At 31.9% G+C, this 22212-nt stretch overlaps 1 protein-coding gene across 6 annotated transcripts in view; it reads right to left on the bottom strand.

The window, feature by feature from the left end:
* Positions 1-22065, bottom strand: part of trh (PAS domain-containing protein trachealess) — a 193653-nt gene extending 171588 nt beyond the window's left edge. For 4 of the 6 annotated variants that reach the window (XM_076404780.1, XM_076404779.1, XM_076404777.1 and 1 more), the window contains exon 1: positions 21713-22065. In XM_076404780.1, coding sequence (XP_076260895.1) covers positions 21713-21924 — 212 coding nt within the window. In that variant the 5' untranslated portion in view covers positions 21925-22065. The remainder of the gene's footprint in view (positions 1-21712) is intronic. The other 2 variants (XM_076404782.1, XM_076404781.1) reach the window with 1 other exon arrangement.
* Positions 22066-22212: the final 147 nt, after the last annotated feature.

Genomic DNA, 22212 nt, shown 5'->3' on the forward strand with positions numbered 1-22212 from the left:
TATTACATGATAATAGAAATTGGTATTTTTTTCTCCTTTTCTTTTTTAAAGTTATCTGGTGAATGAATATATATACATCTCTGTCTCGCTTATACTACCAGTGGAGAATATAAAGTCGAGCCGTGCATTTCACTGAAAATAGTAATTACTATTTTCAGTCGCTATTTTTTTTACTATCGACTGTTTTGCGACTATCGACTCTTTCGACTGTTTTCAGTCGATAGTTCCCAACGCTAGTTCTGGCCCTTTGAGACGTTGAAATGGTCTAAACATTATTTCTGCACTTTAACACCCCTCTTTGGGGACGGACATCTGATATAAAGTCTTGAAATAAGGATATTTTTTTGTAAAAGTGTTTTTGTCCATGAGTGTATTACTTCCCATTTATACCGGCACGAATTTTTCAGTTATACTCGAATGACTGAACAAAAAAACAATTTTATTGTTTTTATAGTTTAGTACAATCTTAATTCACAAATTAATTTATTACTATTGTTTTGTTGTACTTGCATTATGTATTTCCCGAATTAAAATTAAATTGGATTACTTAAGCTAAAATTAAGAGTAAATCTTTTAAACTATACCAGATATTGTGGTTTGGATCGCTACAATCTTCTGCTTTCCTGCGCGTTATCTAGTAACTGTATTGCTTCCACTTTCCTGTGATTTAGCAACCTTATTTCATACTTTAAGCCCAAAAATTCGTAAATCCATTTGACTCATTGATTACGTAACGATACGCATTCGTGATTGATAGAAGAACTTTGTTTTGACATTATCGGATTACTAGATGGCTTGATGTTTTAGTACAACCATATTTGCACCCTATAAGTCCGAGTAGGATTTATAATCGATTGATAAACCAATATCTTTGATTTCAGGTCAAGTTAGAAGATTTCTTTAAAATATATTTTAGATGGATAGAAAGATATTTATTAACAAATTATTATCCAGAATTAACAGTTTGACATATTTGCATAAATGTATATGTATTTGGAGAAACCTAACTACATACCTAACTGTAATTAACTATATTCTAATTACTATTGTAGGGTGGACCATCTATTTTTTTTTTTTGATAATACTTTTAAAGCTACATCTATACATATTTTCTCATAATTGGTAATTATACTAAAACAACAATTTAATAGTTTAGTGAATATTAATTCTTTATTGTTAAAGTTTTAGCATTCAGTGTAGATAGCATAGGTTTAGAATCTTAACACAACTTAGTACAATAAGAGTTCATTTTTAAAGAACTGGATATACAGAAAAACATTATTAACAAAATAGTATCTAGCGTTTAACATATTTGAATTTTGAGAAACCAGCAATAACTAACTTTAATTAACTATATTCTAATTATTATTAATTTATTAATGTTTTATAATTAAATATAGATAGCATGAACTTACAATCTTACTACAATTTACTACAATAAGAGTTCTTTTTAAATATGTTATGGGTGTATAGAAAAAAGTGTATTAATAAAATATCATCCAGAGTTTGATATATTTTCATTTGAAGAAACTAGCAACAACAAACTGTAATTAAATATGTTCTAAATGTTACTATAGGGTGGACCATGTATTTATTTTTTATAATACTTCTAAAACTACACCTGTAAATATATTTAAATAATTGGTAATGATATTAAAACATTAATTTAATAGTTTAATGAATATGACTTGTTTTATTGTTAAAGTTTTATCGTTCAATATAGATAGCATGAGCCTAAAATCTCGGTAAAATTTACTACAATATGAATTTTTTTTAATATCTTATGGGTGTATAGAAAAAAGTGTATTAATAAAATATTATCCAGAGTTTGATATATTTTCATTTGAAGAAACTAGCAACAACAAACTGTAATTAAATATGTTCTAAATGTTACTATAGGGTGGACCATGTATTTATTTTTTATAATACTTCTAAAACTACACCTGTAAATATATTTAAATAATTGGTAAGGATATTAAAACAATAATTTAATAGTATAATGAATATGACTTGTTTTATTGTTAAAGTTTTATCATTCAATATAGATAGCATGAGCCTAAAATCTCGGTAAAATTTACTACAATATGAATTTTTTTTAATATCTTATGGGTGTATAGAAAAAAGTGTATTCATAAAATATTATCCAGAGTTTGAAATATTTGCTTTGGAGAAACCAGAAATGACTAGCTATAATTAATCATATTTTAATTGTTAATATAGGGTGGACCATCTATTTCTTTTTAATAATACTTTAAGAACTACACCTGTAAATATTTTTAAATAATTGATAATGGGTGTAACGAAAACAACAATACGACATTAGATTTTTCGTTAAAGATCGGAAATAATTGAAAACCTTAAAACGGTAACTTAATAGTTTAATGAATTTAACTTGTGTCGTTAAAATTTTATCATTCCATATAGATATCATAAAGAGTTCGCCTATTGTTCGTCACTGAAGAGTGATATCGAAACCACTGAGGAAATATTTTTATCGTTTTAACGGGTTAAAATAATAGGAAAACCTTTTTGGGTGTGAATGGCGTGTGTTTGCGGGGAAATAAAAAACATTAAAGGGCAACAGGGCAAACAGGCAATATCGACGGGAGAGTGTAGGAAAAAAAGTTAAACGAAAGCGAATGATATATGTCGAAAGATACCAACTGTCGCTGCAGAAAATATCTGTTGTCGAGCTATTATTTAATATTTGTAAACCGTACCCTACTCAGCACACGCACTGGCGTTTCGTGCCGAATTTTACAATGAAATCGCGGCAATCCAAAACATCTGCTGACGTGCGATCTGTGCCACCTAATATCGTAATATTCCACGTACCATAAAACCTAAATGTTGCCTTGTAACAACCTTATTACGCATCAAAAGCACCAGTTTAGCATACGATTATTTTTTATTTAACGGTTCAGCCACTAAACTGTCATATTTGTCATAAAATCATCATCAGAAAAACAGTCCTTTCGAGAGAGTTAAACATGAAGAAACATACTCTGATCTCCAACCGAAAAGGGCCTCAAAGAAGTGTGTTGGGCACATTGCTTTAATTCCTTTACATCACTGATCTTCCTATTGTAGAAAGTACTTAACAGGTCAATTAAAAAGTTCCCGGTCGACCATAGTAAAACAAATTTTTTTGGCAAAATTAGTTTTTTATTCAACATAACTTCCTTCAAGTGTAATACACTGATTATAGCGACCCTCCAACTTTATAGTACGATATGTCCTTTGCTTCAAAATAGGCCTCAGTTTCGGCGATCACCTATTCATTCGACGATAACTTCTTCTCAGCGAGCATTCTTTTGAGATCTGAGAACAGGAAATAGTCGCTGGGCGCCAGATCTGGAGAATAAGGTGGATGAGGAAGCAGTCCGAAGTCCAATTCATGGATTCATCATTTTCACTGACTTGTGACACGATGCATTGTCTTGGTGAAGCAGCACTTTCTTTTTCTTCAAATGCGGCCGTTTTTTTAGGCGATTTCGTCCTCCAAATGGTCCAATAACCTCATGTAATAGTCGTGTTGATGGTCCTTCCTTTTACAAGGTAGTCAATGAAAATTATTCCATGCGCATCCCAAAATACAGATGCCATAACCTTGCCTGCCAACTGTTGTGTTTTCCCACGCTTTGGAGGGGGTTGGTCGTGTGCAGTCCACTCGGATGACTGTCGATTGGACTTCGGGGTGAAATTATGGAGCCATCAACTATTAATTTACATATCGAGGGAAAAACTCGGGTTTATTACGTTTGATCATCCTCAAACGGTGCTCTGAATCATCAACTCATCGTTGTTTTTGGTCAAGTGAGCTCGCGCGGCACCCACTTTGCACGAAGTTTTCTCATACCCATATATCTTTAGAGTCTTTAGGCTATTTCATTCAATTTCAATTTACGGTCATTCAAAATCATTTTGTGAATTTTTTAAATGTTTTTGTCGTTGCATTACTCAAAATGCTATAATTCACAAACGAATGATCCGACAGCTGTCAAATTTATACACACATCTTTTGAGGGTTAGGGCAAAGTAAAAAAACATAATAATTTAATTCTAGTAGCGCCATCTATGTGTCAGGCCGGGGACTTTTCAATTGACCTGTTATACGGTAAAAAGCTCATCTCGAAAATTTCAATCTTCTATTGATAAAGTTGTTATCTGAAATAGGGAATGGCGAATCAAATTAAATGAAGCTAAATCTACACACACTGAATTCACAACTAGCTTGGCAGCAAAATTCCAAGCTCAGATGAAAAGAACATATAAAATATATTTTCAACAACAAAATTGAACCGACTTGGAACGACCGACGAACTAAATTTGGAACTCACTAAAAATTAAGAAATAATCAAACTCAGAGTTTTAACTCAAAAAAAAAACATTTTAAAATAAAATTTGTACATAATAATCGTTGTAATAACAAAAAAACTAAATAAAAATAAACAAAAACCTTATTTAACCTATCCTCTATATATATACATATATATATATATATATATATATATATATATATATATATATATATATATTATTTTTGTTGAATGAAATTAGATACTGAAATTTGTTTAAAATAACTACATCACTGATATTGTTAAATTAGAATTACTTTCTCTATCTACATGATAGTTACTTACTAATTTTTTCAGGGTGATTAAATATATTCTAGATAGTTGACACTAGAGGAAGTTAATGGAAAAAAAACACCATAAAACTACTATATATAATTAAATAAAATAACGAAACGTATTTAAAATAACTACTTCTCTGAAATTGATAAATTGGAAGTATTTTCTCCATCTATAATCGGTACTTATTGATTTTATTAAATATTTTCACTATAAAGGGTCTCAAAATTAATACAAGAACAAAACAGACCCATAAAACTACTACATCTAATAATATTAGATACTGAAAAGTCTTTAAAATAACTACATCTCTTAAATTACTTAATTATAAGTAGTTTATCTATAGAATCGTTACTAATTGATTTTATCAAAGATTGGTTATATATTCTCTAGATATTTTATTGTCTTGTTGTGTCCTAAAGTTAATTCGATTAAACAATGAAAGTTGTTCTAAATAACTACATCATTAGAAGTATTCATATATTAAAAATAGACTGCAATCGTAGTAACGAAAGTAGACCCCTGAAACAATTAATCATAATTGAAATGGCGAAACTCTAGTAAATCGGAATAATATTAGAATTATTATACTAGGGTTGTATTATATATTTCAGGATTAGGATACATATATATATATATATATATATATATATATATATATATATATATATATATATATATATATATATATATTCTTTGAAATAATAAATTAAAATCAATGAAATAACATATAGGTTGTGTGTTCCGAGTTAGAGAGAAAAAAAGTGGTACCATAAAGCATCGTGAAAGTATTAGTGACAGTAACCGTTGACTAAATCCTATTAATTAAAATAAGTTACACAGTTTTTTTCTTCTGAGAAATAGTAGCCGAAGAGTAGCCAACTAAAAGCAGTTTAACTAGTACTGTTAAAATATAGTAATAATAAATCACGCAGTCATTGGTCTCACGCGATACTACCTGCGAAAAACGAAGACTACTGGTCGGTTCGGAACGTTTAGAGCGAGAAGCATCACGCGAACTGATTGCCCAGAAAATATTATCGTTCAACACCAATTAGCACTAATGGACGTTATCTAGGTATGTATCGTACTACTTTGGCTACTGGTTTCTCGGTACTATTGATAATTTATTTAACTGTGCGAAATTCTCGGGTGCTAACTGACAAAATTAACGTGAATTTTTTCACAAAAAATAAATATATACATACATATATATATATATATATATATATATATATATATATATATATATATATATATATATATATATATATATACATATATATATATATATATATATATATATATATATATATATATATATATATATATATATACCTTAAAATATGTGTATTTTGGGGTGAATGTAACGAGAATCCATGTTAAATTGCTTTAAAGTAAATATTTCAACAGAACAGCAACAACAGAAATTCGCTCATATTTAAATATTTTCCAGTACCCGTAGATTAGACGGATATTGACGAATGTGAAAAAATGCGATAGGATATTATCAGTATAACATCTTTTTAAACGATTTTCCCTGCTATATAGAGTTATGCCTTTACATCTATTAAAAATGATTTTAAATATACAGATCAGAAACTAGTTACTTTTCTATGTTATAGAAACAGTGACATTTCTGATAAAAAAATAATTATTATATAGGGTGTCCAACAAATTCAACAATTAATACGAGGTAAGGCACTCAAAGCCGTTGTCATTTTGAAGATCATGAAAGCAATGAAGCTTTTCTACGGTCATTTTTGTTTCATCTCTATTAACACATTGATGTTCAACCTCCTTGTTTACCAGCTCATATTTCACAAAGCCTCAAACATACATCTTTAGGGTAAATTGAGATAGCTCGGTGAATGCAGGTAAAACGAAATGAAACAGTGGTGTTTACATTATGTGACCGTTATTTATTGAAGTAATATAAAAATATAAAAATAAAAATGATAAAACGGATTGCAGCGGTGTTACGTGGTGACGAGGCTTGTGCAGTCGATGGTGGCACGTCTAAACCAAACGATGGTCGAGTACTGAATGAATGGAAACCCTTCAATAACATCCCAGATAAACGCCTGGGGATTGCCAGTATTGGTATTCGTTATCGGGTTCTAGTTGGCGCTGCTGGCACCCCGCCCGTGTTCAATATCTGGGATTATATGTCTGGGTATTTTGTAGACCGCTATTCCACGATGTAAAATTCTACATGCCTCAAGGTCGCTATACATCGTTGTTATCAGAAAAAACGTTCCTAGACAGACCGATATCAAAGACCAAGGTAATATCAACAGGCCTCCATATGGACCAGATTTAACATGTCTTGATTTTTTTTTGAGTGGGATCAGTTAGAACTATCCGAATATGTAATATGTAATTATTATCACTAATGTTCTGAAGAATTTTGTAGACATTTAGGGCTGGTCTGTATTGATGACGTTTTGGCATAACCTCATCTGTCATCTTCAGGTCTTGCTTCCTCTTTTACATGAAAATTTTTCGTATATTTGATCTCTGATACAGCTAACACCAAGCTGATCTTGATACGTCACCTGTTTCGCATTAACACGGTTTCTTCTCTGTGAATTTAAGGTTATATTGTGTTTTTATTTTTTGAGATATTTTAGTGACCTTGCCCGTACTAATATTCAGTGCAGCTGCAATGCGCAAAAAAATATTTTCAATACGAATATACAAAATAAACGCTAAAATAAACAAAGCCTTAAAAAAAGTTTGCCGGTTTACAACCCGTAATTATAATATTTTTAAAAATTTTGCAGACGTTTGACAAACGGACAACTTTTGCAGGCTCTTTCGGTTACATGTTCGAACTTCTCCAACAGCATTCTCTCTTTTTGTAGAGAATAAAATGAGAAGGAAAATATTGTCTGATTGTATAACCAATTTACAATTTTCGACACTATGTCATTAATAGACTATATATATATATATATATATATATATATATATATATATATATATATATATATATATATATATATATATATATATATATATATATATATGTATATGTATAATTTTTTTATTGTATATCTTATCCTCCCCATATTTATTGAAAGAAATGCAAATTGTATAGTGCCACCCTGTAGTAAACTGCTCTAAAACGTAATGTACGTAAAATATGACATTAAACGAAGTAAAAATGGTTATAATGAATGTATATGTCGCTTTTTCCTCGGAACTTTTAAATATATTGAAAAATTGTGAACGGTGATGTTAGAGCAAGACCGGAGAGTGCTCATTAGATTGTCGTTAAACGAGATCGGAAGGCCGATCGTAGTAATTCTCGTTGAGTAAAGCCGTTACTGGCACATGCCAGCGACAAGTTTGCGACGAACGCCACTTTTGGCCACATGTTACAGTTCCGGACAGACTTTATGTCCGCTACATGAGCCGGGGATGTTTTGCATCTCGCCGTGTCGATAGAACACAGTTAAATGACCAAATTCGAATATAATTCGTCAATAAGATGGTTTATGTTCGAAACCGTGCCTCTATATCCATCGGATTCGCGTTAATCGATGTTTAAACGGACATTTTTCGACGTCGCAGTGATATATCTCGCCGTAAATGACATTTATCCCATGAGAAAATGAAATGCTCTTCCTTAATTGGCTTTTGAAATATTATTTGGGGACATTAACTCTAAAATAGCCATATAAAACTTTAATTACTTGATAAAATTAAATCGGACACAGAATTTTTGTTTAAAACAACTACATCTCTTAAATTGCTGAATTAGAAATAGTTTCTCTATCTATATAATCGTTACTTATTGATTTTATTAAAGATTAGATAAATGCTACCTAGATAATTGATTGCTTTTTTACTATAGGTTGTCTCAAAATCAATGCAAGAAAAAAGAGGCCGCAGAGCTACTACATAAACAAAAAATTCGTTTAAAACAACTACATCTCTTAAATTACTGAATTAGAAATAGTTTCTCTTTCTATATAATCGTTACTTATTGATTTTATTAAAGATTGGATAAATGCTACCTAGATAATTGATTGCTTTTTTACTATAGGTTGTCTCAAAATCAATGCAAGAAAAAAGAGGCCGCAGAGCTACTACATAAACAAAAAATTCGTTTAAAACAACTACATCTCTTAAATTGCTGAATTAGAAATAGTTTCTCTATCTATATAATCGTTACTTATTGATTTTATTAAAGATTGGATAAATGCTACCTAGATAATTGATTGCTTTTTTACTATAGGTTGCCTCAAAATCAATGCAAGAAAAAAGAGGCCGCAGAGCTACTACATAAACAAAAAATTCGTTTAAAACAACTACATCTCTTAAATTGCTGAATTAGAAATAGTTTCTCTATCTATATAATCGTTACTTATTGATTTTATTAAAGATTGGATAAATGCTACCTAGATAATTGATTGCTTTTTTACTATAGGTTGTCTCAAAATCAATGCAAGAAAAAAGAGGCCGCAGAGCTACTACATAAACAAAAAATTCGTTTAAAACAACTACATCTCTTAAATTGCTGAATTAGAAATAGTTTCTCCATCTATATAATCGTTACTTATTTATTTTATTAAAGATTGGATAAATGCTACCTAGATAATTGATTGCTTTTTTACTATAGGTTGCCTCAAAATCAATGCAAAAAAAGAGGCCGCAGAGCTACTACATAAACAAAAAATTCGTTTAAAACAACTACATCTCTTAAATTGCTGAATTAGAAATAGTTTCTCTATCTATATAATCGTTACTTATTGATTTTATTAAAGATTGGATAAATGCTACCTAGATAATTGATTGCTTTTTTAGTATAGGTTGCCTCAAAATCAATGCAAAAAAAGAGGCCGCAGAGCTACTACATAAACAAAAAATTCGTTTAAAACAACTACATCTCTTAAATTGTTGAATCAGAAATAGTTTCTCTATCTATATAATCGTTACCTATTGATTTTATTAAAGATTGGATAAATGCTACCTAGATAATTGATTGCTTTTTTACTATAGGTTGCCTCAAAATCAATGCAAGAAAAAAGAGGCCGCAGAGCTACTACATAAACAAAAAATTCATTTAAAACAACTACACTGTTTCTATAACATAGAAAAGTAACTAGTTTCTGATCTGTATATTTAAAATCATTTTCAATAAATGTAAAAACATAACTCTATATAGCAGGTAAAATCGTTTAAAAAAAAATGTTATACTGATAATATCCCATCGCATTTTTTCACATTCGTCAATTTCACTGACTTAAAACTCAGCAGTGTGTGAAATCAACAAACCGCAATGCAGAAAAAATCCTTCTTGTTTTTCCACTGAAGTAAATGATCGAACAATAATAACAGGGTTATAATCTAATAATGTCAACTTCTTGCGCTCGGAGGTAGATCCTTATTATGACTTCCTTGGTGTTTACGTTTCATTATTCCCCTCTTAACTGTACAAACAGATTCCTTAAATGAACCTCAAAATATGTTTTCGTACGGTAAACGTCACTTTATACTTAACTAGGTTATGCATTCATTATCAATGGATGAATATTGTTTATAATATGTTGGCAGAATATAATTGGCCGTAATATAATATATTTTCAGTTTTTTTAGATGGTCTTTGATCGATTCTGAGAAACAGATCGCAATATGGTAGTCAAACGAAGCAAGATCGGGGTTATACGGTTGCTACGTCAAAACATTCCAGCTAATTTCTCTCAATTTTTTCCTGAGTCCCTAGAAGTACTAACATTTTCGATAGAGAATAAAATTATTGGTTGGGCCAACATATTCGCAACATATTTATTTACTGAGTAATTAGTAGGGCTCTGCAGCCTTAAAGACATCTATTAGGAAAAAAATTAAACCATTTTTCATTGACTTTATATTTATTTTATGTATAATTGGTTTAACATAAGATGATATTAGTGTAAGGTCTTTGGTATTTCCTAGCATTGGGAACTATCGAGTGAATGAACAGTCGAAACAGTTAAACTAGCGACTGAAAATCGTAATTAGTATTTTCAGTCAAATACACGGTTCGACTGTTTTTCTCAGTTGGTGATGTCAGATGTACGAACCCCTTCCTGTATAAATTGTGAGAGAGGAGATGATGGAGATAATTGCTTGGAGCAGTTAATTTTATATATGCTTATTTTTCCATGTTCATTGCTATTTTCAAATAATACATTATAACAAATATAGACAGTACAATAGAACTTAAACAAAACCTAAAAACTAAAGAGGTACAATAACCATAAATACTAAATAAAAATTAAACATATACCTAATCATAAAAAAAACTAATCCATGACATAATTTAAAATGATCGCGCAATAACTATTAGAGCTTTTTTAAACAAAGTAAATGCTTTGTTTATTATTGAACGGAAATATTTTTTAACAAAAATAGAGAGAGTAATCAAAATATTACCTATTATTGCCGTAAAAACAGTTAAAAGTATTTTACTATTTATCATTCACATTTTTTTTAAAATTAACAATCTTGAAAAATATTCGAAAATGCGGCTATATTAATATACAATATATTGTTATTTACAAGCAAACCATCAAAAAAATCATAAAACTATATATATTACATATAAATCTGTATAAGCAAACATTGGGTACATTTTTGTCAAGGTCGCGGCTAGGGCGACAGAACCACAACGTTAAAAATCAGTCGAATGAAACTAGTAGAACGAAAAATAGTAACAAAATTAGTGGGATAGAAAATAGCGACTGGAAACAGTCACTGGTAAATTGTAATAAAATCAGTCGAACCAAAAATAGCCACTGAAACAGTCGATCGTAAAAAGTAGACGATTACTAAAGAGTCGATAGTTCCCAACGCTATTCTTTTGTATAGTAAAACCTATTCTTTAGATGATCTTGATCATTCTTCTTTATTATCTATAATAAGCGTAAGATCTAAATACTTTGTTATGAATTTTGACTAAAACAATATAGTTGATTTTTTATACTTAATATTACAAATATAAATCTGATTTTGAGACAATTTTTCCAGTTAACAACTAACTGAAATGTGATTTATTGATATTGGATTCTTTATATATTGTTTTATATACAGGATGTCCCAAAATATACACATTTTTTTTAAGAATTGGGTTATGTTTGGTACAAGATTATTTTAATTTTCCCTGACTATTTTGCCTAAATGGGTCCTAGTTTCCCGCAATAGAAAGATGTTGATTCAATCTCAATTTAATCTCTTTTTAAAAAATTTAAATTTAAAAAAAAATTTAAAGAGTTCTACAGACTATTAAGCTTGGTGGTGAGACTTTAATGCTTTGGATATATCTTGGTTACTAATAAGCCTGGCCACCTTATAAAAATTGATGAAAAACTGAATAAAGAAGGCCATCTGAATTCTTTTCAAAGATAGTGTACATTTTTTATTATTAGTGAGCTGGGAATATTGAATGGCTTTATAATTGTCTTATAAATGAACCCCTTTGATTTTAGATCAAGCTGAGAATATCTTCCCACTAACCAGTATAGTTGTTTTATGTTGGTTCTAATGGGGTTTACTTTTTGTCTAACATAATGTTTATATATATATATATATATATATATATATATATATATAAACACAATACATTGAATTGTATTTCGTAATAACCAATTACCAAATAAGTCTTTTCTGGTGCTTTTACGAATACAAATATATTGTATTTTCATTTCTTTTTCAGTAGACAATTTATTTTTCACATATTATTTATAATTTATAATCCCAATTATTATAGATATGATCAAACATATACAACCCAATCAAAGACCCTTAATTCATATAACCTTAATAATTATCTTATACAGTATAGTACATTTATTGTTATAAATAATTCCCATTCAATATAAAAAAAAACATATTTGTCACGTAATAAATAATGTTGTTAATGTGTCTATATGGGAAAATTCAAATATGATTGGTCTGTCTATGTAATTACTAAATAAATAGTGGTACTCCTATAAAAATAGAACCTTAGCAGATTGAGTAACATAACAAAACATCAGTGGAATGCTGTGGATTTAACCCCAAGACGTGAATATATTAGGTGTGAGTGAGGAATTTTGATTAGAACAATGCAGTTGAGTTAATTGGACTACTGGATACGTCCTTTAATGTATTTTTTATGTTAATCCGGGCTAATAAGTAATTAAAAAAGAAAAGGAAAAAGAAATATAGGGGTGGGGTGTGATATAAAAAGAATCCTTAAAGGCGTTAGACTTTTTATTTTGGCTTAACCAATAAGTAAGCATAAGCTATGCATTTTGATTAGTTTTGGCACCCCATCTGAAACCGCTGATATAACTACGTATTCACCAAGCTCCCGTGGCAAAAATCAAAGTGCTCGCGATTCGTCTCATGAATATACTTTATAATGCCTTTAAAGACGCCGGTGACTGTCAAAAGGGACTTGTTATGCATAAATCATACTTTTTGCTGTTTTTTTTTCCTTCTTTAGCGCCTGGCGAAAATAGGATTTCAGATAAGCCCTGAATGTAGATGCCTTTTGGGAAATTTTCCTGCATATGTCTAGATATGTCGCACTTGCACCGTATTCTTCTAATCTTTGATTAATTTATGTTCTTCTTTTAACTTTTTATCATGTTCATTTCGAAATTTCCCTCATTTTTTCCATATTCGCCGCATTTTCATTATACTTACAGAAATTTGTTATCTGGTTTTATTTATCTGGGTACAATTTTAACATCATCATCATCATCATATTTTTTTTTTCTTTGATAGATTTTTTTCATTTATTACTACATTTCATTTGTACTTGGATTAATTCACAAGCAAGACTAGTGTATTATAAAATTATAATAACTTATAGCTCTGGTTTACACTAAAGGTATACACTTAGTAATCTTATTTCGTGTTTCAAGGCGAAATCTTGGATAATTTCGCAAATCCATTTGATTTCCAAGTCATCGTGCAGGTCTTCGTTGGTTACGTAGCGATAGGCATTGATAATCAATCGAAGAACTTTGTTTTGACAGCGTTGTATGACTAGTTGATTTGAATATTTAGTGCAACCCCACATTTGCACCCCATAGGTCCAAATTGGCTTTAAAATTTTCTTATAAATCAACCTCTTTGATTTTAAATCAAGTTGAGAGTATCTTCCGACTAACCAGTACAGTTGTTTTATTTTGGTTCTAATGTGTTTTGTTTTCTGTCTAACATGATGTTTCCAATTTAATCTGCCGTCAAGATGGATTCCAAGATATTTAGCTGAAGTTAAATCTGATGTTACAAACATTTGAACTTTATTGGGCAATTTACTGAATTTTGTGATATATGTTATCATTATTTTTTCGTTTGTAAATGAAGTTCTTCTTATAAATGTTTACATATAGTTATAGTAATAATTTGAGTTATAACATTATATTAAAATTATGTTTGCAGTAACACAGGTCTGTTTCTGTTCTATAAAATCTTCCTCTAGCTATTATCAATATCAAATTTCTGATATATATTGTATTTTACACAGTTGAAAATATTTAATTGTGAATGTGTATTCATGTTTTATCCATAATTTGCATTACAGTTATTGAATATTCATTCGTTTTTTTCTAAAACTTTTTCGGAAAACCAGTGATTTTTTTATGAACTGTATAAATTAATTTTAATTGCCCTTTCAAACACTCGTCGACGTTTCGGCAGAAACTCAACTGCCATCTTCAGGTCTTGGGCCATCTTGTTCTATTTCTCGTTACACGAGCTGAACCGATAGTTACTAGTTTGAAAATAAAACAGTTTTTTAAAGTAAATAGATAGTTTTCCTTTTCAAAACCTTTTCACATTTTATGCAATGCAAGGCACAGTCGATAGGATCTGGGGGTATCATTCAGACTGTTCTCTTTTGAACATAGACAATTAATCAGATTCAAATTAATTATCAATCCTGTAGCGACCTTGAGGCATGTCGAATTTTACATAGTAGAATAACGGCTTACGAAATACCCAGAAATATAATCCCAGATGTTGAACACGGGCGGGGGGCCAGCAGCGCCAACTAGAACCCGATAACGAACAGCTGGCAACCACGAGACGTTTATCTGGGATGTTATTGAAGGGTATTTCCATTCATTCAGTACCCGACTATCGTTTGGTTTAGACGTGCCAGCATCGACTGCCCAAACCTTGTCTCCAGGTAACACCTTTTTTTATCATTTGTATTCTTATATTTTTATATTACTTCAATAAATAACGGTTACATAATGTAAACACCACTGTTTCATTTCGTTTTACCTCCATTCACCCTAAACTCAGTTACTCGAAAAATTCCTTGGTGAAGTTCGGGCAAAAGTATCGCACCTGAATCAGCTCTAAGGTTATAAAAAGTGGAGTGAAGGCGCTCAAAGGCCATCAGCCATAACTATTCCAAGTAAGAAACATTCAAGCTCTGGAAAACACCCCTAGTCTGTGGATTCACAGTAAGTACAGGCGATACCTAAACTTAAAATTTATCAGAATTCTAAGTTAAGCGTATACGAATGAGCCGCCTTACGACGAAATTTCGACGACGTATGTACAAAATAACTTTGAATAGACAATATATATAGATATATATGACATATGGTAATATAGAAAGATATGTGAAAACAAAAATGTATTTTTAGGGATCTTAGAGTAAGAATAAGGAATGAAAGAGGGAAAGAGAAAGAACGATGGCGGGGAAGGGAACGTGAGAAAGATAAAAGGTCGGAATGAGGAAAAAAATAGAGGACCTTAAGAGTAAAGGCTTGCGAACAGGCCCGTTCCCTGTAATTTGCCCTTAAAATAAATTCGTGCGACGAATTTTTATTTGTAAGGGGTCGAGTTTTTAAGTTCAAGGGGTGTAAATGTAAGAGGCTAATGTCTTTACGTTGTGCGAAGGGCCCGATTCGAAATTTGCAAGTATGATTTTTTTTTCACAGCGGGCTGATTATGCTTTAAAACAGTGGAGATCTCTCGGTCTCCCCCTCCTTTCCTGTTGAGCCCATCGAGTCAAAGTACTAGCAATAATTCGCCACGCCACTGCGACAGCTTGTACTATCATGAAGTTGATTTGTTTCGGATCCCCCATTTTCCCCTCGTTTTTCATTCGCGAATGTCCCTTAATTGTTATTTAGAAGGTCTTTAAAATACCTTTTTTATATTAACGCAAAAGGAAACATATATTTTTCTTCAAACCCAAAAAAAGTTAGTTAGTTTTAGAGGATTCTTTTTTAAATTAAGTGTCACTGTAAAAAATCGGTACGACGTATTTTATTTAAAGTTGTAGTGACCTTGAGGCACGTCGAATTTTACATTGTGGAATAACGGTCTACAAAATACCCAGAAATATAATCCCAGATGTTGAACACGGGCGGGGTGCCAGCAGCGCCAACTAGAACCCGATAACGAATAGTTGGCGGCAACTCCGACACTTTTATCTGGGATGTTATTGAAGGGTATTTCGCTTCATTCAGTGCTTAACCATCGTTTGGTTTAGACGTGCCACCATCGACTGCCCAAGCCTCGTCTCCAGGTAACACCGCTGCCGTCCGTTTTATCTAATTGTATTTTTCACATGTTTTTATATAGCCAATAAATAACGGTCACATAATGTACACCACTGTTTCATTTCGTTTTACCTCCATTCACCGAGCCATATCATTTACCCTAAAAAGTATTATGCATCTATAGCCACTACTTTTCTCCATCTTTCAGGCAATTTACGGATTCCATTACGAAGGAATGATATATCTTTTGAGGCTACACACGAATCGACTATTTTTTTGGTATCTTCATAAGAAGTGAAGCACCGCTCGGACAGTCTCGTATTTCGGTACGAGTAGTAATCAAACGGAGCAAGATCTGTAGAATAAGTTATGTGTGGTAGCACTTCCCAGTCAGAAACTTTAAATGTTTTTGATGAAACGTTGATGATGTTGAATACTCAAGTGTTGGCATGCCATTAAGTTTCTTCGTGTATACCACGCAGGTATTAACTAAAAATATTGTTCGTCAAATCTCATTATGACACAAAAAACCCGAAATGTCATTCCTCTTAATATTAGGATTAAATGTGTGTCTAAATATCTATTTTTGTACATCAAATACCAGTTTTCTTCTTTCTCGGTGTTAATTAAAACCATTTTAAATTTCTATATAACACTTTTAAGCTTATGGTATACCCACACATCACTGTCACTATAATCACAAAGGTAAGATAATGATTTTCTACATATATTTACATCAAAACGGTCTAAACCGATTGATTCGGATTTTTTTTGAAAACATTTCTTTTGTTATATCTTAAAGTCTCCTTTCTACGAACCAGAATGCTTTTACGGACTAGATTTACTGCTTAACCTGTCCAGCATTGATCAGCGACCAACTTAAAGACCATCCCAGAAGCCATCCGGTCTTACCCGGCCTGGTTACTGCCATGATTGGGATGGTTATTCCTTGCGGGATTTTATGCTGTTACATATATATATTTAGGGTATGCGGGATTCGAACCCGTAACTATCGTGGAAGTAGCTAGACCGTCACCCCTTAACCACGGTGACTGCCAAGCCAGAAAACATTTATTTTAGATGACATACTGATTCAGTCTTCTTAAATTCTGCTATTTTTTATTATAGCTTTATTTTATTCAAGAACCAAATATATTTATACAGGATGTGCGTTGAGAGATTTCATATTTTAATTTTCATATAACACTGAAAGAATATTGGAAGTTTTACCTAGGCAAAACTGTAGATATTGGTCCTCAACATTTTAATACACTTTTTAACACGCTGTTAACTAAATTATAAGAAATGAATATAATAATTTGTTTTGATTGAATTACATTTCATAATAACCAAGTACCAAATATGTTACAGTCTTTTCTGGTGCTTTTACGAACATAAATATATTTTATTTTCATTGCTTCTTCAGTAAACAATATATTTTTCACATACTATTTATAATTTATAATCCCAATTATTATAGATATGATCAAACATATACAACCCAATCAAAGACATAATTCATATAATCTTAATAATAATCTTGTACAGTATAGTACATTTATTGTTATAAATAATTCTCTTCCAATATAAAAAGAAACATATTTGTCACGTAATAAATAATGTTGTTAATGTGCTTATATGGGAAAATTCAAACGTTATTATTAAACGTCTATCTGCGTAATTACTAAATAAATAGTGGTACTCCTATAAAAAGAGAACCTTAGCAGAACATAATATAACATCAGTGGAATGCTGTGGATTTAATCGTATTAAGTAATAAACTTATACATATAACACAATATATATATATATATATATATATATATATATGTATGCATATATATACATATATATATATATATATATATAAACACATTGGGAATTTGCATTAATTGAAATTTAAATGCACAACCCAACTGCAATGGAATCGAATAAATAAGTTTCGACTTTTGCCAAATATATTCTATTAAATTTGGAAACTAATTTGTATTTGTCCCATACATATCTACTTAAAAAGAGCACATTACATAAATTACTATTCGAATTGTTTTAAAACAACAACATTCAGGTATTTTGTTGATAATAACGTTGTTTAGTTGAAGTTATGCTAAGTACTTGAAAAAAAAATTGTTTACTTTATGGGTTACTGTTACTGTATTTGTTTAATTCTCATATAAACATTTCGTATTTTTGTCCAATTGGTTTTATACCATTAACATTTAAGACATTTGTTATAAATGTTAAGATGTAAAAAAATTGTGTTCACTCTGAATTTCGTTTATTAGACCAATGTGTCAACACAAAATATTATTCTATCTGACTTTTTCGTAAAAACATCATTTGCATTGGATTGACAACTGTTTTAAAGACTGGCAAAACTTTTGCTCAAAAATAGAGGAGATAAATGTAGGAAATCAATAAACTCACCCGTGATTTGTTTCAAGAGCCTCGGTCGCCATAAAAAATGGTTTCTTTAGGAATTAATTGACATAAGACAGGAATATGTGGAATGACAATGACTGTTAGTTATCGCATCACAACTAAAAGAGAGCTAAGAGGCAAGATTTGATAAGTTTTTAAAATATCACCTGGAGCTATATTGGGATCATACTACCTCCCTAACCAGCGTTGGTTACCAGAAAGTATCACTACAGATGAGAGACAAAATCTTATAATTCATGCAATAGAGGCAAATTTGAAATATCATGAAATAGCTCTTGGGAGTAACAGGATGCTGATTGTGATCAACCGGACACATCAGCAGTGAAATTAGAGTTAGCCAGCTTCCCAAACAATGAAATCAGAAAGCTTATCAGTCTTGAGAGCTATGCAAATAAAAAAATGTGTTCATACGACATAATACAAGTTTATGCTCATCAGGATCTGTGAAAAGATTGTTTTCTTTGGCGGGTTTAATTCATTTTCCAACAATTGGCTGTTTGTTTGATAGTACCTTTAAAAATCTAGTGCTCTAGCTAATCTAGACGGTATTTTGTTTTTCAAATTTTAAATACCTGCGAGATTATTCATGACCAGAGTATTTTGACTAGGGCTGAGTTGTGGGAAATAATATTATTAATTGAATAGCAATAAAGATTTATAACTCTATAAACCGAGGTATTTTGTTTTATTGAACCATTGTTTAAAAACGATATGTTCAGCAATTTCATTTTAAACCTGAAGAGAACTGTTATTTATTCTTCGGTAATATAATAGAGTTCATTGATATGAAGTTTAATAAAATCTTGGCTTGATATAGAACATTACGAATAAGAATATGAAACATCATGAAAATGTAATAAGATATTTTAATTGTTTATAATAAATAATAAATATAAAGTTTGTGAATTATAACATTTTGAGTGCATCAACTTTTATTATCGTGAAAAAAATTAATAAAAAGGAATTTCGCGTGTTGATAAAATATTGCTTTTTGAAGGGGATAAATACAGTTGAATTAAAATCTTGGCTTGACGCCGACTTTCCGGACACTGCCCCAGGAAAATCAACCATCAACCATTGGTATGCTAAGTTTAGACGTCGTGAAATGAGCTCCGAAGACGGTGAATGCACTGGATGCCCAAAAGAGGTTGTTAACGACGAATACATTAAAAATCCACAAAATGATTTTGAATCACCGTAAATTGAATTTGAATGAAATAGCAGACACTATAAATATATCAACTGAACGTATACATCATATCATTCACGAATATTTAGGTATGAGAAAACTCTGTGCAAAGTGGGTACCACGCGAGCTTACTTTTGAACAAAAACAACGACGAGTTGATGATTCAGAGCAGTATTTGAAGATGATCAAGCGTAATAAACCCGCGTTTTCGCGTCCATTTGTGACAAATGATGAAATATGGCTCCATCATTTCACTTCGAAGTCCCATAGTCATCCGAGTGGACTGCACACGATGAATCCGCTCCAAAGCGTGGGAAAACGCAACAGTCGGCTGGCAAGGTTATGGCGTCTGTATTTTGGGATGCGCTGGAATAATTTTCATTGACTACCTTTAAAAAAAAGTACTATCAACAGCGACTATTACATAGCGTTATTGGACCGCTTGAAGGACGAAATCGCCGAAAAACGGTCGCATTTGAAGAAAAATAAATTGCTGCTTCAACAAGACAATGAACCGTGTCACAAGTCAGTGAAAACGATGGCAAAAATCCATGAATTGGGATTCAAGTTGATTCCTCATCCACCGTATTCTCCAGATCTGCCCCCCAGCGACTATTTTCTGTTCTCAGATCTCAAAAGAGTCATCGCTAGGAAGAAATGTTCGTCGAATGAAGAGGTGATCGCCGAAACTGAGTACCTTTAAAAATCTAGTGTTCACGGAAGAAAATTCTTTTTTCACTGATTAATAGACGATTTAGGTAACCAATGACGGTATTTTGTTTTTCAAATTTTAAATACACGCGACATTATTTGTGATGAGAGTATTGTGACTAGGGCTGAGTTATGGGGAATAAGTCTATTTCTAAAAATATTTATTTTTAGTATTAACCATATTAATTGAATAGCAATAAATATTTATACCTCTATAAAGCGATATATTTTGTTTCATTAAACCATTGTTTAAAAATGATATGTTCAGCAAATTCATGTTAAACCTGAAATGAACTGTTATTTAGTCTTCGGTAATATAATACAGTTCATTGATATGGGGTTTAATAAAAGCTTGGCTTGATATAGTAATAGAACATTACGGATAAGGATATAACATCATGAAAATGTAATAAGGGATTTTAATTGTTTAACGAAGAAAAAAAAAGAGGAATAACTACACATAGCTAAACAATCTGATTGAGTAATAATCTAATTTGTACGTGTACATACAACCGATGAATAAAATCGATTGGGAACAGGTATTGTGACAAACCTGTCTGTTAAAGAAACGCTTAGTCCGAATTTACATTAATTAAAATGGAAATACGACTGATTTCCCTTCGGAATCGAAAATATTTCACGACCGATAGCCAGTCGATTTATATTTTTCCTTCGTTGTTCTGTTTTTTTTTGTATTTCGTACAGAAACAGTAGCTAGCGGGAAGACGTAAAAGGACAGGACAGCTAATCGGTTCGATTCGAGCTAGTTTTTCGAACAAGAAGTTTGTTTACTGTCTCTCTCTCTCGATTTTTACACTGCCACTTAAAATAACCGTCTCATGATTCATTAAATCGATCTAGTTCCGAGTGAAACTGGATGAATAAATCATCCAGACTGGTTTGCTTTATAGACTGATGATGGTACCGGTCGATAAGTCGTAATATTTTCATTACTTCCACGTGCCAAAGTTTCATATATCACGTGGAGGATAATCTTAAATGTAAATGAGCAACAAGTGGTCTCGAATGGCTTCTTTTTATTCGCTAATATTAATGTGGCTTTAATTATTACTGTTTTGTTTTGATGTATTAGAGAATACTGAGTGGTGGTTATCAGAATATGATGATGATAGCTGTTCATTAATGGCGATGTTTTTAATGTTGATATTTACATAATGTGTTGATATAAGCAATAATGCGGTACGGCGGTTATGTGGAATTAAGTTTACCTGTAATAAGGAAAAGCCTGAGGCATGTGGAGATCCATGGGGGCAGCTGGATGATGAGCAGCGCCGTAACCATGGGGTTCGCCGGTTTGCATGATAGAGGCGGCAGCCGCCGCGTGATGGCCGAGCACCGCCGCCCAGGGCGACGTGCTGAAGCTGCCCGGATGATCCAGCTCGAAGCCGCAACAAGAACTCACTGAAGCACTAGAGTGCATAAGATGCCACTCGCACTGGCACTCGTACGGACACTAGTCCAGCATAACGGTCACCGTAGAGGGATTCACTCGCAAGCTGCACTCGGGGGCACTCGAATACGACGGCTCGTGTGTGATAGCGACCGCGGACTCACGGCCATTGATGGGCCGCACGCCAACACTCAATGAGCCAGCCGTGATGGGCGGGGCTAGGACGGCCGACGTCACGTGATGCCACCGCCCAAAGTGTGCCGCCTACAGGCGGTCCGCGACAGCGCTCTCCCATAATCCACCACATTTCCTCGCTAT

Source organism: Rhynchophorus ferrugineus, unplaced genomic scaffold (genome assembly GCF_030347505.1).
Source record: "Rhynchophorus ferrugineus isolate W39M unplaced genomic scaffold, kcgeb_rfMv2 rfM5, whole genome shotgun sequence".
NCBI classification, from domain to species: Eukaryota; Metazoa; Arthropoda; class Insecta; order Coleoptera; family Curculionidae; genus Rhynchophorus; species Rhynchophorus ferrugineus.